A 17,432-nucleotide genomic window follows, 5' to 3' on the forward strand; every position below is an offset into this window, starting at 1 on the left:
AAAATTAAGTCCCCAACGAGATTTAGACAAATGGTTAAAAACCACAAATTTAGACATTTTAATAACAAATATTTACTTTAAGTATTACTGCCCCTCAAACACTGCTGCAGATTTTAGAAGGCAATTTGTGTAAGTATACACCCGAAACAGTAGATTTACTAGATCCAGTACTGTATGTGTTTGTAAGGAAATAAACGGTACACAAAAAGGTGTGTTTGCAGAAATGAAATTCCACAATTTGGAATACATATATGTGGTGGATATTTATATATCTTGAAGCTCTAACAGTATTCAAGGCTGAAGGTACATAGTCATTATAGCCAGGGCCGGCTCTAGGCATGTTCGAATAGAGCGGCCGCGCAGGGCGCCACCCTTAATGGGCGCCACGCGCTGGCGCCGCCATATTCGATGCTGGAGCCGGCCCTGTGTGTGTGCTGCTGCAGCATTTGGCGGTCGCGCTGTGTATGCGCGCTGCGCGGCGCCGGTATCTAACGTCAGACGCCGGCGCCGCGCATAGCCCGCCTGCACAAGTGGCCGCCCGCCAGCCCGGACCCAGGCTCAGGCTCAGGCTCACTCGCCCGGCCTCCCGCCCGCCCGCCAGCGCTCCCACACAGGCGGACAGCAGTACTCCTCCCCAGCGCCGCAGGTATTTTTTTTTGGGGGGGGGAGATCCGCACTGTGGGGGCATTTCTGGCACACGGGGCATTTTTGGTTATGTGGGGGCATTTCTGGCACTGTAGGGGCATTTCTGGCTCTGTGGGGGGCATTTCTGGCACTGTGGGGGCATTTCTGGCACTGTGGGGGCATTGCATATCTGGCTCTGTGGGGGCATATTTGGCACTGTGGGGGCATATCAGGCACTGTGGGGACATATCTGGCCCTGTGGGGGCATATCAGGCACTGTGGGGACATATCTGGCACTGTGGGGACATATCTGGCACTGTGGGGGCATTTCTGGCACTGTGGGGGCATTTCTGGCACTGTGGGGGCATTTATCTGGCTCTGTGGGGGCATTTATCTGGCTCTGTGGGGGCATTTATCTGGCACTGTGGGGGCATTTCTGGCACTGTGGGGGCATTTCTGGCACTGTGGGGGCATTTCTGGCACTGTAGGGGCATTTATCTGGCTCTGTGGGGGCATTTATCTGGCTCTGTGGGGGCATTTATCTGGCACTGTGGGGGCATTTCTGGCACTGTGGGGGCATATCTGGCACTGTGGGGGCATATCTGGCACTGTGGGGGCATATCTGGCACTGTGGGGGCATATCTGGCACTGTGGGGGCATATCTGGCACTGTGGGGGCATATCTGGCACTGTGGGGGCATATCTGGCTCTGTGGGGGCATTTATCTGGCTCTGTGGGGGCATTTATCTGGCACTGTGGGGGCATTTATCTGGCACTGTGGGGGCATTTCTGGCACCGTGGGGGCATATCTGGCACTGTGGGGGCATATCTGGCACTGTGGGGGCATATCTGGCACTGTGGGGGCATTTATCTGGCACTGTCGGGGCATTTATCTGGCACTGTCGGGGCATTTATCTGGCACTGTCGGGGCATATCTGGCTCTGTGGGGACATTTATCTGGCTCTGTGGGGGCATTTATCTGGCTCTGTGGGGGCATTTCTGGCACTGTGGGGGCATTTCTGGCACTGTGGGGGCATATCTGGCACTGTGGGGGCATATCTGGCACTGTGGGGGCATTTATCTGGCTCTGTGGGGGCATTTATGTATCAGGCACCGTGGGGGCATTTATGTATCAGGCACCGTGGGGGCATTTATGTATCAGGCACCGTGGGGGCATTTATGTATCATGCACCGTGGGGGCATTTATGTATCAGGCACCGTGGGGGCATTTATGTATCTGGCACCGTGGGGGCATTTATGTATCTGGCACCGTGGGGGCATTTATGTATCTGGCACCGTGGGGGCATTTATGTATCTGGCACCGTGGGGGCATTTATGTATCAGGCACCGTGGGGACATTTATGTATCTGGCACCGTGGGGGCATTTATGTATCTGGCACCGTGGGGGCATTTATGTATCAGGCACCGTGGGGGCATTTATGTATCAGGCACCGTGGGGGCATTTATGTATCAGGCACCGTGGGGGCATTTATGTATCTGGCACCGTGGGGGCATTTATGTATCTGGCACCGTGGGGGCATTTATGTATCTGGCACCGTGGGGGCATTTATGTATCTGGCACCGTGGGGGCATTTCTTGCACTGTGGGGGCATTTCTTGCACTGTGGGGACATTTCTTGCACTGTGGGGGCATATCTTGCACTGTGAGGGCATTAATGTATGTGGCACTGTGGGGGCATATCTGCGCTGTGGGGGCATTTATCCATCTGGAACTGTGTGGCCATTTATGTAGCTGGCACTGCTGGGGGGCATGTCACGTGTAGCTGGCACTGCTGGGGGGCATGTCATGTGTAGCTGGCACTGCTGGGGGGCATATCATGTAGTGTTCCCGCTAGGCGTCTGTGGCTGGGCAGTGTGTCTCAGTGCTCTACCTGGCGCAATGTGTCTAACGTGCTCTTATAGGAGGTTCTACCTGGTGCAATGTGTATTAGCTGCACTACTGTGTGGTGTAATGTGAATTGCCACTATAATGTGGCTACGCACCTTCCCCACGAAGTAACTCCCCTAAATTTTTGCTGCGCGCCTTCGGCGCGCACTGTCCATACTTTAGCGTGTGGAAATGGGAACAAGCAGCATTACAGTATGTACATCATTTTGCCCACCTAACTTAAAAATGTGCCCTCCCTGTGATCAGCAACCTGCCCTAAAAAGTGAACACTAGCACGTGTAGCTGGCACTGCTGGAGGGCATGTCATGTGTAGCTGGCACTGCTGGGGGACGAGACCACGCCCACTTTTCAAGAGGCCACGCCCACTTTTCCAGGAGCGCGCGCGCCTTCGGCGCGCGCATGGGGGGGGGGGGGCACTTTTACATTTTCTCGCTCAGGGTGCTAGTAGGCCTGGAGCCGGCCCTGATTATAGCAATGGTCTTTAAGGGTGGCAAATATAATTTGATTCCAAGCTTCAGTTGCTTGTGACCTTCAGGCACCAAAATTAGATTGCAATGTTTATGGGCCATTTACAGCACTTGTTCGGCCTGCACTGCTCCTTAAAAATAGTGTTTGCCCTTTTTGGTCACGTACAGTAGTAATGTGACCATGGATATTTTCTATTTGACTAGAGAACTACTTCACGCTGTTAATTAGAGGAATATACTGTGGGAGATTAAGACCGTATTATGATTGGAGGATATAATTGGTCATATTGAAGTTTTTGTGTGGCTTTTTTTTTTTTTTAACATACAGTAACAGCTTGACAGTATCACATATGGGGCCAGGTCTAATGCCATCCGAGTTGTCCAGAGGTGCGGGTTGCCGGTAGAACTCAGATGTTTTTTTTTAAAGTGTCAATCATTTGCAAGGCATGGTTTTGCCTTGTAAATGATTGCCGCTTTAAAAAAAATAAATCATCTGAGTTTGGCTGTCAACCTGCCCCTCCGACAAACTAGGACGGCATTACATCTGGCCCATAATTTGTGAAAGAGCAAATAACTTGTTTACTACACAGAGTGGCCAATGTCCCCCTTAGCAGCTGATCCGGGTCCCCACCAGGCCTCTCCAACAAGGCTGAGCCCGTGTAATTAGTACCCACTCCCCCCAGCCACTCTAGGCATGTCTGGTTGTCACGTGAAGCTTCCCAGAACCCTCCTGCTTTATTATCATATTTGTTATATTATATTTTGAAACACTTGTTTAAGAAGCCTGCTCATATCGGTATCCTCATAATAGGTCGACCGTGAATAGGTAGACAGTAGGGTGGCCAATCCCGGGATCGGGATCAGCGGGATCCCGTGATTTGGGGCCAAATATGCCGGGATTTGAATCCCGGGATTGGAGCCTTCAATCCCGGGATTCACGTGCGCATGCACACTATTGATTCTTGACAGGGCAGCGCCGCTGATCACTAGCGCTCGGCTCAGCCTCAGACGCTGCCTGGCCCCGGCTGCCCTGCTGTGTGCGGCGTGACGTCAGCGAGGTCACGCTGCACAGCCCATTACCAGCCATGGCCGCTCCTTCTGCCACATCCGCCCTCCAATGCGCCTGCCTGCCAGCCAGCCAGCCCTCCTCCATCATTTTAAAGTAAAGAGGACTCTAAAGCAGGTGGACTGTGAGTGATACCCACGCTGCGCTGCTCTGCTGCCTGCCTCTGGACCTCAGTGACCCCTCTACTCCATAGTGAGTATTATATATATCTATATATATATAGAATTAATTAATGCTGCAGCACTCTGAGTCTTTTAAACATCAAAGGTGTATTGGAAAAATCACATCATGATTTTTTCAGTACACCTTTGATGTTTAAACGACTCAGAGTGCCACAGCATTCATTTATCCCATTGCTTCCATCACTGAGGGCATCGGGACACTTTATTCCCTGAAGCAGAGTGCCGGGCTGTATGTACCGTATATACACTGCTCAAAAAAATAAAGGGAACACTTAAACAACACAATGTAACTCCAAGTCAATCACACTTCTGGGAAATCAAACTGTCCACTTAGGAAGCAACACTGATTGACAATCAATTTCACATGCTGTTGTGCAAATGGAATAGACAACAGGTGGAAATTATAGGCAATTAGCAAGACACCCCAATAAAGGAGTTATTCTGCAGGTGGTAACCACAGACCACTTCTCAGCTCCTATGCTTTCTGGCTGATGTTTTGGTCACTTTTGAAAGCTGGCGGTGCTTTCACTCTAGTGGTAGCATGAGACGGAGTCTACAACCCACACAAGTGGCTCAGGTAGTGCAGCTCATCCAGGATGGCACATCAATGCGAGCTGTGGCAAGAAGGTTTGCTGTGTCTGTCAGCGTAGTGTCCAGAGCATGAAAGCGCTACCAGGAGACAGGCCAGTATATCAGGAGATGTGGAGGAGGCCGTAGGAGGGCAACAACCCAGCAGCAGGACCGCTACCTCCGCCTTTGTGCAAGGAGGAACAGGAGGAGCACTGCCAGAGCCCTGCAAAATTACCTCCAGCAAGCCACAAATGTGCATGTGTCTACTCAAACGATCAGAAACAGACTCCATGAGGGTGGTATAAGGGCCCAACGTCCACAGGTGGGGGTTGTGCTTACAGTCCAACACCGTGCAGAACGTTTGGCATTTGCCAGAGAACACCAAGATTGGCAAATTTGCCACTGGCGCCCTGTGCTCTTCACAGATGAAAGCAGGTTCTCACTGAGCACATGTGACAGACGTGACAGAGTCTGGAGACGCCAAGGAGAACGTGCTGCTGTCTGCAACATCCTCCAGCATGACCGGTTTGGCAGTGGGTCAGTAATGGTGTGGGGTGGCATTTCTTTGGGGGGCCGCACAGCCCTCCATGTGTTCGCCAGAGGTAGCCTGACTGCCATTAGGTACCGAGATGAGATCCTCAGACCCCTTGTGAGACCATATGCTGGTGCGGTTGGCCCTGGGTTCCTCCTAATGCAAGACAATGCTAGACCTCATGTGGCTGGAGTGTGTCAGCAGTTCCTGCAAGACGAAGGCATTGATGCTATGGACTGGCCCGCCCGTTCCCCAGACCTGAATCCAATTGAGCACATCTGGGACATCATGTCTCGCTCCATCCACCAACGCCACGTTGCACCACAGACTGTCCAAGAGTTGGCGGATGCTTTAGTCCAGGTCTGGGAGGAGATCCCTCAGGAGACCATCCGCCACCTCATCAGGAGCATGCCCAGGCGTTGTAGGGAGGTCATACAGGCACGTGGAGGCCACACACACTACTGAGCCTCATTTTGACTTGTTTTAAGGACATTACATCAAAGTTGGATCAGCCTGTAGTGTGTTTTTCCACTTTAATTTTGAGTGCGACTCCAAATCCAGACCTCCATGGGTTAATAAATTTGATTTCCATTGATAATTTTTGTGTGATTTTGTTGTCAGCACATTCAACTATGTAAAGAACAAAGTATTAAATAAGAATATTTAATTCATTCAGATCTAGGATGTGTTATTTTAGTGTTCCCTTTATTTTTCTGAGCAGTATATATATATATATATATATATATATATATATATATATATATATATATATATATATATATATATATATATATATATAAATTATCTTTTTTCTTATTTTATTTTTTAATTATGAACTTGAAACGGGGGTTAATGAAGTGCAGTACAATCCCGGGATTGAGCATTTTTCAATCCCGATCCCCGGGACTGGAAAAACGGCCCGGGATTGGCCTCCCTAGTAGACAGTCAGCAGCTCGACCCCATATGATCGACATGTACAAAAGGTTGACATGGTCAAAATGTCAACATGTAAAAGGCAGACAGGTTCAAATTGCTGACATGACAATGGTAAACACACATATGGTCGACACAAGCCGTTTAGATTTTTTTAAACTTTTTCATACTTTACCATCCGTGCACCCGAGGCATGGTAAGTGAAGCGAGCCTACGAGGGTACACGTTCTCCACTAATTTGGATTTTACATGGTTAAACAAACAATATGACACCCAAAAATTTTAAAAAACCAACCACTTGTGTTGACCATTTTTCTTTCGACCATTTCCACGTCGACAACTTCACTGTGTCAACTTTTGTAACTGCTTACCTTTTCAGGTGTCTACCTTTTACATGTTGACCAATTGGCCCTGTCGGCCATGTGCACTGTTGACCTAATCTACTGGTCTACTGAATGATCTACACCCCTCATTATCTTGTATTGCTTTTAATTATTACTGAGTATAAGGTTAATGTGTGACTCTTTTGAAGGTAGATACCAAAATACCGGCGGGCAGAATACTGACACTCACAATACTGACGGATTACTGTGAGTATTATAAACCTAGCCATAACTCCCCCCCCCCCCCCTCCCTCAGCATCTTAACATCCCAAACCTAAGCCCCCTCCCACATCCAAATCCTAAAGGTGCATACACACGGTGCCACGGTAACGGCATTGCAAGAAAATACAGTGGGTGCAGGCATGGCTGATACGGACTACATGCATCCGGGCACAATATAACCAGTATCGGCCGCGACACACCGTCGCACTGTGTGTATGCACCTGTACCCTCCTCCTAGTGCCTAACCCTAATCCTAAAACTAACTTTAACCCTAATACTCACTATGGGCATCCATTGGCATTGTGGGTTTCGGGATTCTGACCATCATGATCCTGACCACGAGTAAAGGGTGGCCAATGTGGACCATGGAGTTTATCACGCTGCCCATCACTGGTATACAAAAAGTGTAGAACAGCGAGTTTCAGCCAAGGTAACACATGAAAGGATCTGTTTTCTATGCCATAAAACTGGAACCAGTCATGATCCCAGCTGTTGGAATACCGGCAGTCAGAATAACAACGCCAGAATCGTGACACTATTCGGAATGCCAACACCGGCATCATGGATAGGGTCACCATCCTGGTGCCAGAATCACGGCAGCTGGGGAAGGGGGTTAGGCTGTCTACCCCCGGGAAGGGGGGTTTAGGCTGCCCCCCCATGGGGGTGGGGGGGTTTAGGTTGCGAGAAGGGGGGGTAAGGTTTAGGAACACCCCCCTTCCCCCCAGGTAGGGTTAGGTTTAGGCTTTGGGGAAAGGGGGGGTGGGTTAGACTTAGGCGCCACTGGGGAGGGTAAGGCTGCGGGGAGGAGAGGGTTAGGTTTAGGCTGCAGGGGGAGGGTTAGGGTTAGGCTGCCCCTGGGGGGGAAGGTTTAGGCAAAGGGGGGGCATTTAGGTTTACGAACCCCCCCAGGGAGGGTTAGGCTGTGGTGGGGAGGGTTAGGTTTAGGCTATGGGAAGGAGGGCACGATTAGGTTTAGGCGCCACTGGGGAGGGTTATGGTTAGGTTGCAGGGAGAGGGGGTTAGCTTTAGGCTGCGGGGAGGGTGGGTTAGGGGGCCAGGGTGTAAAAGGTAAGAATACTTATCTTCTGCTGTCGGGATTCCGATCATCGGGATGCTGCGGTCAGTATTCTGACCGCCGGCATCCAAAACGCCAGCATATCAAACCCAACCCTATAAGACAGCTTCAGGGCAATGACATTATTTTCAGATATGTAACAAGCATTTCCCAAGACTGAACGGCAGTCTGCTCTGTGTATAGTAGGTGATAGGTTTTAAATATTTTATATAATACAGAAATAGCATGGTGCTGTTTTCCGTATTTCTTGTTGAAATAAAAATACAATGACTCATTCAAACATCATTATAATGGGAGATGGCATTTTCAGGCGGATTGGTGCCTGCCAGATTAACTACGGTTGGGTGTTTTCCATGCCTATAATGTATTTAGTTGCTGAATAAAACTCTCCAAACACAACACGCACAATGTCAGCAGAAGTAAGGCAGGATGACAAGCCATTCTTTTCAATCCCAGTTACTTAGAAACAAAACCATGTGAAGAAAATATCTGGATTTCCCTACAGAATCATTAAATATGTCTAATAATATCTTACATGTTGTTCTCATCTTACTACGGGGTCTATTTAGTAAAGAATCCTAAAAGTGATACAAAGTTATTGGGGTTTTTCGCCTTATTTAATGTAAACCTCACACCGGGACAATTCATCAACTACAAAACGGTCCCAAAGAGGCGCTAATCATCCACAGCGCATGTGCAGATCAGGACTAAGGGACGCGTGACAGTGAAGCACTCCATGAGAACACAGGAAGAGACCATATGGGCCCTTTTATCAAATAATATTTGTGCCTATTTCCCCCAAAACACCCATTTTCCGGGGGTAGCCACAAATATTAAGTATCCCCTGAATGTATGAAGGATGGACTGCAGCAGATATCTGCTGTGATCCCTCTATTGCTGCCCGCCGCCACATACCCCATAGGTTTCTATGGGGGATACAATACTGCCCAATTTACCAATATCAGGAATGCAAAGCATTCTCAGCTACCGCCATCTTCACACAGCGATAGTCTATTGTAGCCTATAGAGCAGGATGTAGTTCCGGCAGGGTTTCTCAGGAACCCTCCACGAGGAATGGACGCTGTGTATGGTGGTTAGATTGACCGCTTCTGACATGCTCAGAAGCCCCGTCACTGCACTCGGCACATCGCAGGGATGGGCTCCTTTCAGAGCCCCTGTATGTGCCGGATGATACATTCACCTGATATGATCGCATTCAGCAATGCGTTCCTAGGTGCCAATATCGTGCCCAGATCGAATTGCAAATGCAAGCATTGAAAAATGGACCCCATTGACTCATCTACTCTATAAATATCATTCCTGTGGGGCCCCCAATGCGATCTATGGGGCTGTGGGAATCTGACATGTCAAAAACAGGATTTGAATTACCTTTCGGTAAATCCTTTTCTCGTAGTCCGTAGAGGATACTGGGGTCCAATTAGTACCATGGGGTATAGACGGGTTCACTAGGAGCTATGGGCACTTTAAGAATTTGATAGTGTGTGCTGGCTCCTCCCTCTATGCCCCTCCTGCCAGACTCAGTCTAGGAAACTGTGCCCGAGGAGACGGACATACTTTGAGAGAAGGATAGATAAGGATAGTGGCGAGATTTTGAACCAGCACACACAACAAGAGGAAAACCATGCTAACCAAACTTAAAACAGGAATAGCAACGGCTGAACCAACATTACTTAACCAAGTAACAATGCAGGAAGAACGAAGCACTGGGCGGGCGCCCAGTATCCTCTACGGACTACGAGAAAAGGATTTACCAGTAGGTAATTAAAATCCTATTTTATCTTACATCCTAGAGGATACTGGGTTCCATTTAGTACCATGGGGATGTACCAAAGCTCCCAAACCGGGTGGGAGAGTGCTGAGGTTCCTGCAGAACTGATTGACCAAACTGAAGGTCCTCAGAGGCCAAAGTATTGAACTTGTAGAACTTAGCAAACGTGTTTGAACCTGACCAAGCAGCTGCTTGGCAGAGCTGTAAAGCCGAGACACCCCGGGCAGCCGCCCAGGAAGAACCCACCGATTTTGGACATGGCAAACTTGCGTGGAATAAGCATGCTGGATAGTACGTCTGATCCAGCGTGCAATTGTCTGCTTTGATGCAGGACACCCAATCTTATTGGAATCATAAAGAACAAACAGCGAGTCCGTTTTTCTACAACGAGCTGTTCTTTTCACATACACCTTCAAAGCCCTCACAACATCCAAAGACTCTGAAGTAGCAAGGTGTTGGTGACAACCGGAACCACAATAGGTTGGTTGATATGAAAAGCGGACACCACTTTAGGAAGAAATTGCTGACGAGTTTGGAGTTCAGCTCTGTCCTCATGGAAAATTAAATAGGGACTTTTATGAGACAAAGCCCCCAACTCCGACACACGTCTTGCTGAAACCAAGGCCAACAGTGTGACGGTCCCACGTAAGATATTTTCCGTCCACCTCCTGTAACGGTTCAAACCAGTCTGCTTGGAGGAACTGCAGCACCACGTTGAGATCCCAAGGTGCCGTGGGAGACACAAAGGGAGGTAGGATGTGCAGAACACTTTTCAAGAATGTCTGGACCTCAGGAAGAGAAGCCAATTGTTTCTAAAAGAAAATGGACAAGGCCGAAATCTGGACATTTTAAAGGCGCCCAGACGCAGGCCCACATCCACACCTGCCTGCAGAAAAAGCAGGAAACGTCCCTGATGAAATTCCACCGCAGAATAATTTCTGCTCTCACACCAAGAGACGTATTTCTTCCAAAAACAATGGTAATGCTTAGACGTTACCCCCTTCCTGGCTTGGGTTATAGTAGGGATAACCTTGTTAGGGATCCCTCTCCTGGCTAGAATCAGACGTTCAACTTCCATGCCGTCAAACGTAGCTGTGGTAAGTCCTGATAGACGAATGGGCCCTGTTGAAGAAGATCCTCGCGAAGAGGCAGAGGCCACGGATCTTCGAGGAGCATCTCCAGAAGGTCCGCATACCAGGCCCTTCTTGGCCAGTCCGGAGCAATGAGAATTGCTTGAACCTTTCTCCTTTTTATTCTCTTTAGAATTCTTGGGATCAGAGGAAGTGAAGGAAACACGTATACCATCTGATAGACCCATGGAGTCGTCAGGGCGTCTACCGCCAACGCCTGTGGGTCTCTCAACTTGGAACAATACCGCTTGAGCTTCTTGTTGAGCTGAGAGGCCATGTCGATCTGTGGATATCCCCATCGACTTGTCAAGCACCTGAACACTTCCGAGTGAAGGCCCCACTCCCCCGGGTGCAGGTCGTGTCTGCTGAGGAAGTCTGCTTCCCAGTTGTCTACTCCTGGACTGAAGACCGCTGACAACGGCGCAGGGTTTCTTTCTGCCCAGAGGAGAATTCTTGACACCTCTGACATCGCTGCTCTGCTTTTCATTGCGCCCTGTCGATTTATGTACGTCACTGCCATCACATTGTCCGACTGTACCTGAATGGCCCGATCTTGAAGATGAGAGGCCTGCAGAAGGGCGTTGTATATGGCCCTGAGTTCCAGAATGTTGATTGGAAGGATGACTTCCTGACTTGACCATCTTCCTTGAAACTGCACCCCCTGAGTGACTGCTCCCCAACCTCTGAGGCTTGTGTCTGTGGTTAACAGAATCCAGTTCTGAATCCCGAACCTCTGACCTTCGACGAGGTGAGAAGCCTGTAACCCCCACAGCAGGGAGATCCTGGCTTTTGGTGACAGACAGATCCTCTGGTGCATGTGAAGATGCGATCCAGACCACTTGTACAACAGATCGAACTGGAACAGTCTTGCGTGAAACCTTCCATATTGAAGAGCCTCGTAAGAGGCCACCATTTCCCCCAGAAGGCAAATGCACAGATGCACCGACACCCGGGTTGGCATCAGGACGTCCCGAACCATCGACTGGATCATCAATGCCTTTTCCAACGGAAGGAACACTTTTTGCGACTCTGTGTCCAGTATCATTCCCAGGAATGGGAGCCTCCTTGTTGGCTCTAGGTGAGATTTCGGAAGGTTCAGAATCCACCCGTGATCCTGGAGGAGTTTGGTTGAGAGACCAATGCTGTCCAGCAACCTTTTCCTGGACGGTGCTTTTATCAGGAGGTCGTCCAGGTACGGAATTATGTTCATTCCCTGTTTGCGGAGTAGAAACATCATCTCTGCCATCACATTGGTGAACACCCTCGGTGCCATGGAGAGCCCTTGGGGCAGACCTGGAACTGGTAGTGACAGTCCTGCAGTGCAAACTGTAGATAAGCCTGATGAGGCGGCCAGATTGGAATGTGAAGGTACGCATCCTTGATATACAGAGACACTAGGAATTCTCTCTCCTCCAGACCTGAGATTACTGCTCTCAGAGACTCCATCTTGAATTTGAACACTCGTAAGGTTCATAGACTTGAGGTTCAGAATCGGTCTTACCGAACCGTCTGGTTTTTCGTTACTACAAACAAGTTGGAGTAGTACCCCTTGTTGAGCAGATGAGGTGGAATTGGAACAATGACCTGAGTCTGTATCAGTTTTTAGATGGCATGCTGTAAAGTTATACTTGCCTCTTGTGAAACTGGCAAGCGTGATTTGAAGAATCTGTGAGGTGGGAGCTTTTGGAACTCCAGTCTGTAGCCCTGGGAAATAAGATTTATGATCCAGGGATCCTGGCACGAACTTGACCAGATCTGACTGAAGAATTGTAGTCGGGCTCCCACCTGACAGCCTTCCAGGCATTGCGGTCCACCGTCATGCTAAAGTCTTTGAGTAAGCCGAGCCTGAGCTCTGTTCCTGAGCACCTGCAGTTGCTGGCTTGCGTGGTTTACCTCTTGCGCCGCTGGAGGACGTAGAAGCACCTCTGGATTTGCCTTTGATCTTGGCCGTCCGAAAGGAGTGCAACTTAGAAACTGAATATGTCTTCTTGGTTGGGGGGGCTGCGGAAGGAAGATACGTAGACTTACCCGCAGTAGCTGTGGAGATCCATTTGTCTAGTTCATCTCCAAACAAGGCCTCTCCTGTGAATGGTAGGCTTTCCACGCCTTTCCTGGAGTCCACGTCAGCAGTCCACTGGCGTAGCCACAAGCCCCTGCGTGCCGACACTGCCATAGCAGTGGTGAGTGCGTTAAGTAAGCCTATCTCTTTTATGGCTTCCACCATAAAGTTCGCAGAGTCCTGTATATGCTGCAGGAGTAAAACAGCATCCCCCCTAGACAAGGAATCTAACCCCTCAATTAGGTTATCTGACCATTTTGCAATGGCTTTTGTGATTCATGCACATGCAATAGTGGGTCTTTGGGCCAACCCAGCAGCTGTGTACAATGATTTGAGCGTAGTCTCAATTTTACGATCAGCCGTGTATTTTAGGGAGGCTGCACCAGGAACAGGCAATACAATTTTTCGTGACAGCCTAGAGACTGATGCGTCCACTATCGGTGGATTTTCCCATTTTTTCCTATCCACCAGAGGAAAGGGAAAAGATGAGATTAACCTTTTAGGGATCTGAAATTTCTTATCAGGATTAACCCACGGTTCTTCAAACAGGGTATTCAATTCCATTGACACAGGAAAAGTGACTGAGGACTTATTTTTTACATTAAAATAAGATTCCTCACACTCTGACACCTTATCAGGAATATGCAGAACATGTCTGATAGCTTCTATAAGAGCCTCTATACCCTGTGACGGAGCCGCATCCCTTCTCCCTCCAAGTCTACCTCACCCTCCTCCAAAAGTCTGACCCTTCAGCATCAGAGTCAGACTGCAGGATATGGGCCAGAGATCGCTTTTGCGGACAAATGGGAGGGGATGGAGACGCTGTTTTGGGGACTGAGTCTCCTATCATAAACTCATCCACATTTTTTTTAAGTATTGCGTCTCTTTCTCATTAGGGGACAATTTTGTAGAAAGAGTGGAAATCACTCCTTTCAGAGAATTAACCCACTCTGGTTCAGTCCTGCTAATCTGTGAACCCTGAGTACCCAGTAGTGAGCCCCCTAGTGAAGAGGAACAAGAAACACACTCTTTGCCTGACATAAATGTAAATGTGACAGCACACACACACAGGAAAAGGTTAAGCACAATTAACCCACAAAGAGCCCTTCAGGGAGACACAGAGTTGTTTGGAGCCAGCCCCCACAGCGCCCTTACCGCTAATGCCAAGCTTTGCCGGGTCGCAGACTAAGTACCCTGATAGGGGACTTAGAGGGTCATTCCGACCCGTTCGCATGCAGCGGTTCTTCGCTGCGGTGCAAATAGGTCGGAAATGCGCATGCGCAGCGGACGCACTGCGCAATCGCGCGTCATTGCTGGCGACGATCGTCGCCGGGCAACGCCGCCGCCAGCGAGAAATGTGATTGCAGCAGCAATCGCAAGAAGAAGGACAGGCGGGAGGCGTTCCGGGGCGGATACTCACCGTTTTCCAGGCGTGGTGAGTCCAACGCAGGCGGATCCAGGCGTTTGGAGGGCGGATGTCTGATGTCTGGACCGGGACCTTCATCGCTGGATCCCTCGCACTGGGTGAGTAACTGCAGCCCTGGTCTTGTTTTACTTGAAACTTTTTTAGCATAGCAGGGTTGCACAAGCAATCGCAGCCCTGCTATGCTAAAATACACTCCCCCCATAGGCGGCGTCAGGTTGATCGCACGAGCAGCAAAAAGTTGCTACGTGCGATCAACTCGGAATGACCCCCTTAGTACACTAGTAATCGCTCCCCACCTGCTATGAACCCCTGGTACCGCTGAGGTAATTTGGAGTCACATTGGAGGATCTGCGCATTCCTGTTAGTCAGCGTCTGTGTCCACTGCAGAGGGAAAATGGCGCAGGTGAGCTGCTGGATCCTCTCATAGTGAAGCCCCGCCCCTTCAATGGTGCGCGCCCTTCCCGCTTTTTTATACTAGCCGAGGAATTTGGTGCTTAAAATGGACAGAAACCGTTTTAAGGCTGTGTTGTCAGTATGGGTACCGTGTACAGTGTACTGAGACGCAGTTGTGTACTGTGTCTGGAGACGCATTCCGCCCCGTTTAGAAGCCGTGCGTCTCTGTACCCTCATGCCGCTATAATGGCCAGTGCCCCGCTAACCGGGACGCCAGCTCAGTACTCACCACTCTTCATTCTTCTGGCTCTGTTAGGGGTGGCGGCATGCTGCGGTAATGTACGCTCACCATGGTGGGGCTTGCAAACAGTTCCCTCAGGAGCTCAGTGTCCCGTCAGCGGGTGCTTCCTTCAGCGTGACCGGCTCCTCCAGGCACGTTTTCTAAACCGAGTTTGGTAGGAGGGACCTAGAGGGAGGAGCCAGCCCACACTATCAAATTCTTAAAGTGACCATGGCTCCTAGTGGACCCGTCTATACCCCATGGTTCTAAATGGACCCCAGTATCCTCTAGGGCGTAAGAGAAAGGAAAAAATAGTTTTCATCACTTTTCCCTGTAATAAATATGGAGATGCACTATTCCAGTCTTTCTCCAAGTAAAATGTAAAAATTATTATACTATAGTATAAATAGTTTTACTCAGAAGTGGGCACAGTTATCTTGCCCACTTGGCTGTACAAATCTGTATTTGCTGCCTATAACACATTGAGACAAAGTGAATTGTTAAAGTTAGCTGGAGTTGAAAAAGGGATTTGAATGAAGCAAGGTTTGAGCAATGTTCTCGGTTACTCAGTCAGCATGTTTAACCCCTACACTTCCTTATCTCCCTTATTTTACATGCTTAGTGTGATCATCGCATGATGGAAGTCCTCTGCTGACATGTGGCAAGGCTAATTGTGAATGCTAGAGACAGCTGTACCACATCAGCCATTGGGTGTAGTGAGGGTCATGTGTAGCAGGCAGCGCTGGTATGATCGCCACGTATGTTCCTCAGACATGCCCAGTAATGAATCGTTTACCTGCTGCTCATTCCCAGACAACTCATGTTCCAGGGCCTTGTGTTTACGCAGCTGGGACTGGACTCCACTGAGGTCTTTGGCAATGTCATCGGGAATGCTTTGGGATTTTTCCTGCCAGGCAATTAAAGAAAAACAACACTTATAACAAGATATCAAATAACCACTTTATAATATATTGTATATTACTGAACTCTTTATAAGCAATATAAGTCACCTAAACTTTTTTTATGGAACAAAAAGAAAACCTTCTAAGGTCAACTTTGATATGTGGAATATAAATGATTAAAACTCAACAATCACCAATAGCAACTCAGTGTTAAGAGCTTTTCATCTTCTTACCCAAGGCCAAACTTGCCAACTGGCAAATGCCAGAAGGGTCAATTGTCGGATTGTCTGGTATGGCCACACATATTTACAGATAAATGTCTAACATACTATACTTATCCTGGAATACTGTCTTAGGTTTACCTCAATTTGCGAGAGTGCTTCCTTTAGGTCCCAGTAACATTTATGTACAGCTTCAGCATCTCGAAGACGTCTCCTTCTATCTTTAGTTAGTTGCTGAAGTTCTTCCCATGATGCTCTACAAAATAAGGTAAAGTAAGAATACAGTAATGTAGTATATTCAGTTTGGGGGTTTGATTATAAAGACAATAAGCACCCTGTGCGCCAGACCTGGATTCTGTATGTACTGCCGCAGTGACACACATAGATAGCCAGAACTTTCAGTGAAGTCAAAACAAATACAGATATTCCAAAAATACTGTTTTGGAAACATTTAAAGATTAAACTTGTTTGCAGCAGTTCCTTACCAGAGTAACAGCTTCAAAACACTAGAAATATATGAAACACCAAAAACTGCCCAAATGTGGACACAAAAGTGACAATTATAGCAATTTCCCAATTCTCTCTAAAATACAAATTCAAAATGGTGACATGGAATTGAGATTGGCCAGTGTTCCCTGCATGTATATCAGGCTGTAGTGCGCTCATTGCTGAGAACACTTCAGGTACACACCTACTTCTTAGTACATATTTGTAGAGTAGTAATGCACCTTTGTTTATGGTCAGGTGGAAAAACCCAAAGAAGCAAATATTACATCAAAGTTCATGCTCTAACCACTTTAGAAGTTCCCCTCTACATACATAAGACTTTTCCGTTTTACTCTTACGATACTGCTCGGTTTAGCATCAGTTATGGCTTAAATTAGTCATGGACACTGGGACTATTGTGTGTGCAGCCCCCGTGCGAGCCCCCAACTATCTCACCGGCTTTTTCCACAATAGACTCTGGCACTTTCAAGAGTCTACTGCTCATAAGCAGATCTCCGGAAACATGACGCTTATGCCTAGTGGAACCTGCGGTGCTGGTGGAGAGATAACTATTTTTATTGGGTACATGGTATGCGCTGTGGGGTCCCTGGACCCGGGGACATGTGTGCATCACACACCCTGTACTTATTATAGCACATTTGGCCACGCTCCCTGCTGTACAGTGTGAACATTGGCATTGATGGGAGGTCAGGGCTGAAGTGATGCTAATTCTGCCACTACGTCACACCGCCCAACATTTGGGCTCAGGTATGAGAAAACCACAT

At 48.5% G+C, this 17,432-nt stretch overlaps 1 protein-coding gene across 5 annotated transcripts in view; it reads right to left on the bottom strand.

Annotated features, from left to right (window-relative positions):
- Positions 1 to 17,432, bottom strand: part of SPTBN5 (spectrin beta, non-erythrocytic 5) — a 704,607-nt gene that overhangs the window by 387,412 nt on the left and 299,763 nt on the right. For all 5 annotated transcript variants that reach the window (XM_063947637.1, XM_063947638.1, XM_063947639.1 and 2 more), the window contains 2 exons: positions 16,303 to 16,417; positions 15,835 to 15,945 (listed from right to left, as the gene is read on the bottom strand). In XM_063947637.1, the coding sequence (XP_063803707.1) occupies positions 15,835 to 15,945; positions 16,303 to 16,417 (226 nt within the window). The remainder of the gene's footprint in view (positions 1 to 15,834; positions 15,946 to 16,302; positions 16,418 to 17,432) is intronic.

The sequence above is a fragment of the Pseudophryne corroboree genome, chromosome 12 (genome assembly GCF_028390025.1).
Source record: "Pseudophryne corroboree isolate aPseCor3 chromosome 12, aPseCor3.hap2, whole genome shotgun sequence".
Lineage (NCBI taxonomy): Eukaryota > Metazoa > Chordata > Amphibia > Anura > Myobatrachidae > Pseudophryne > Pseudophryne corroboree.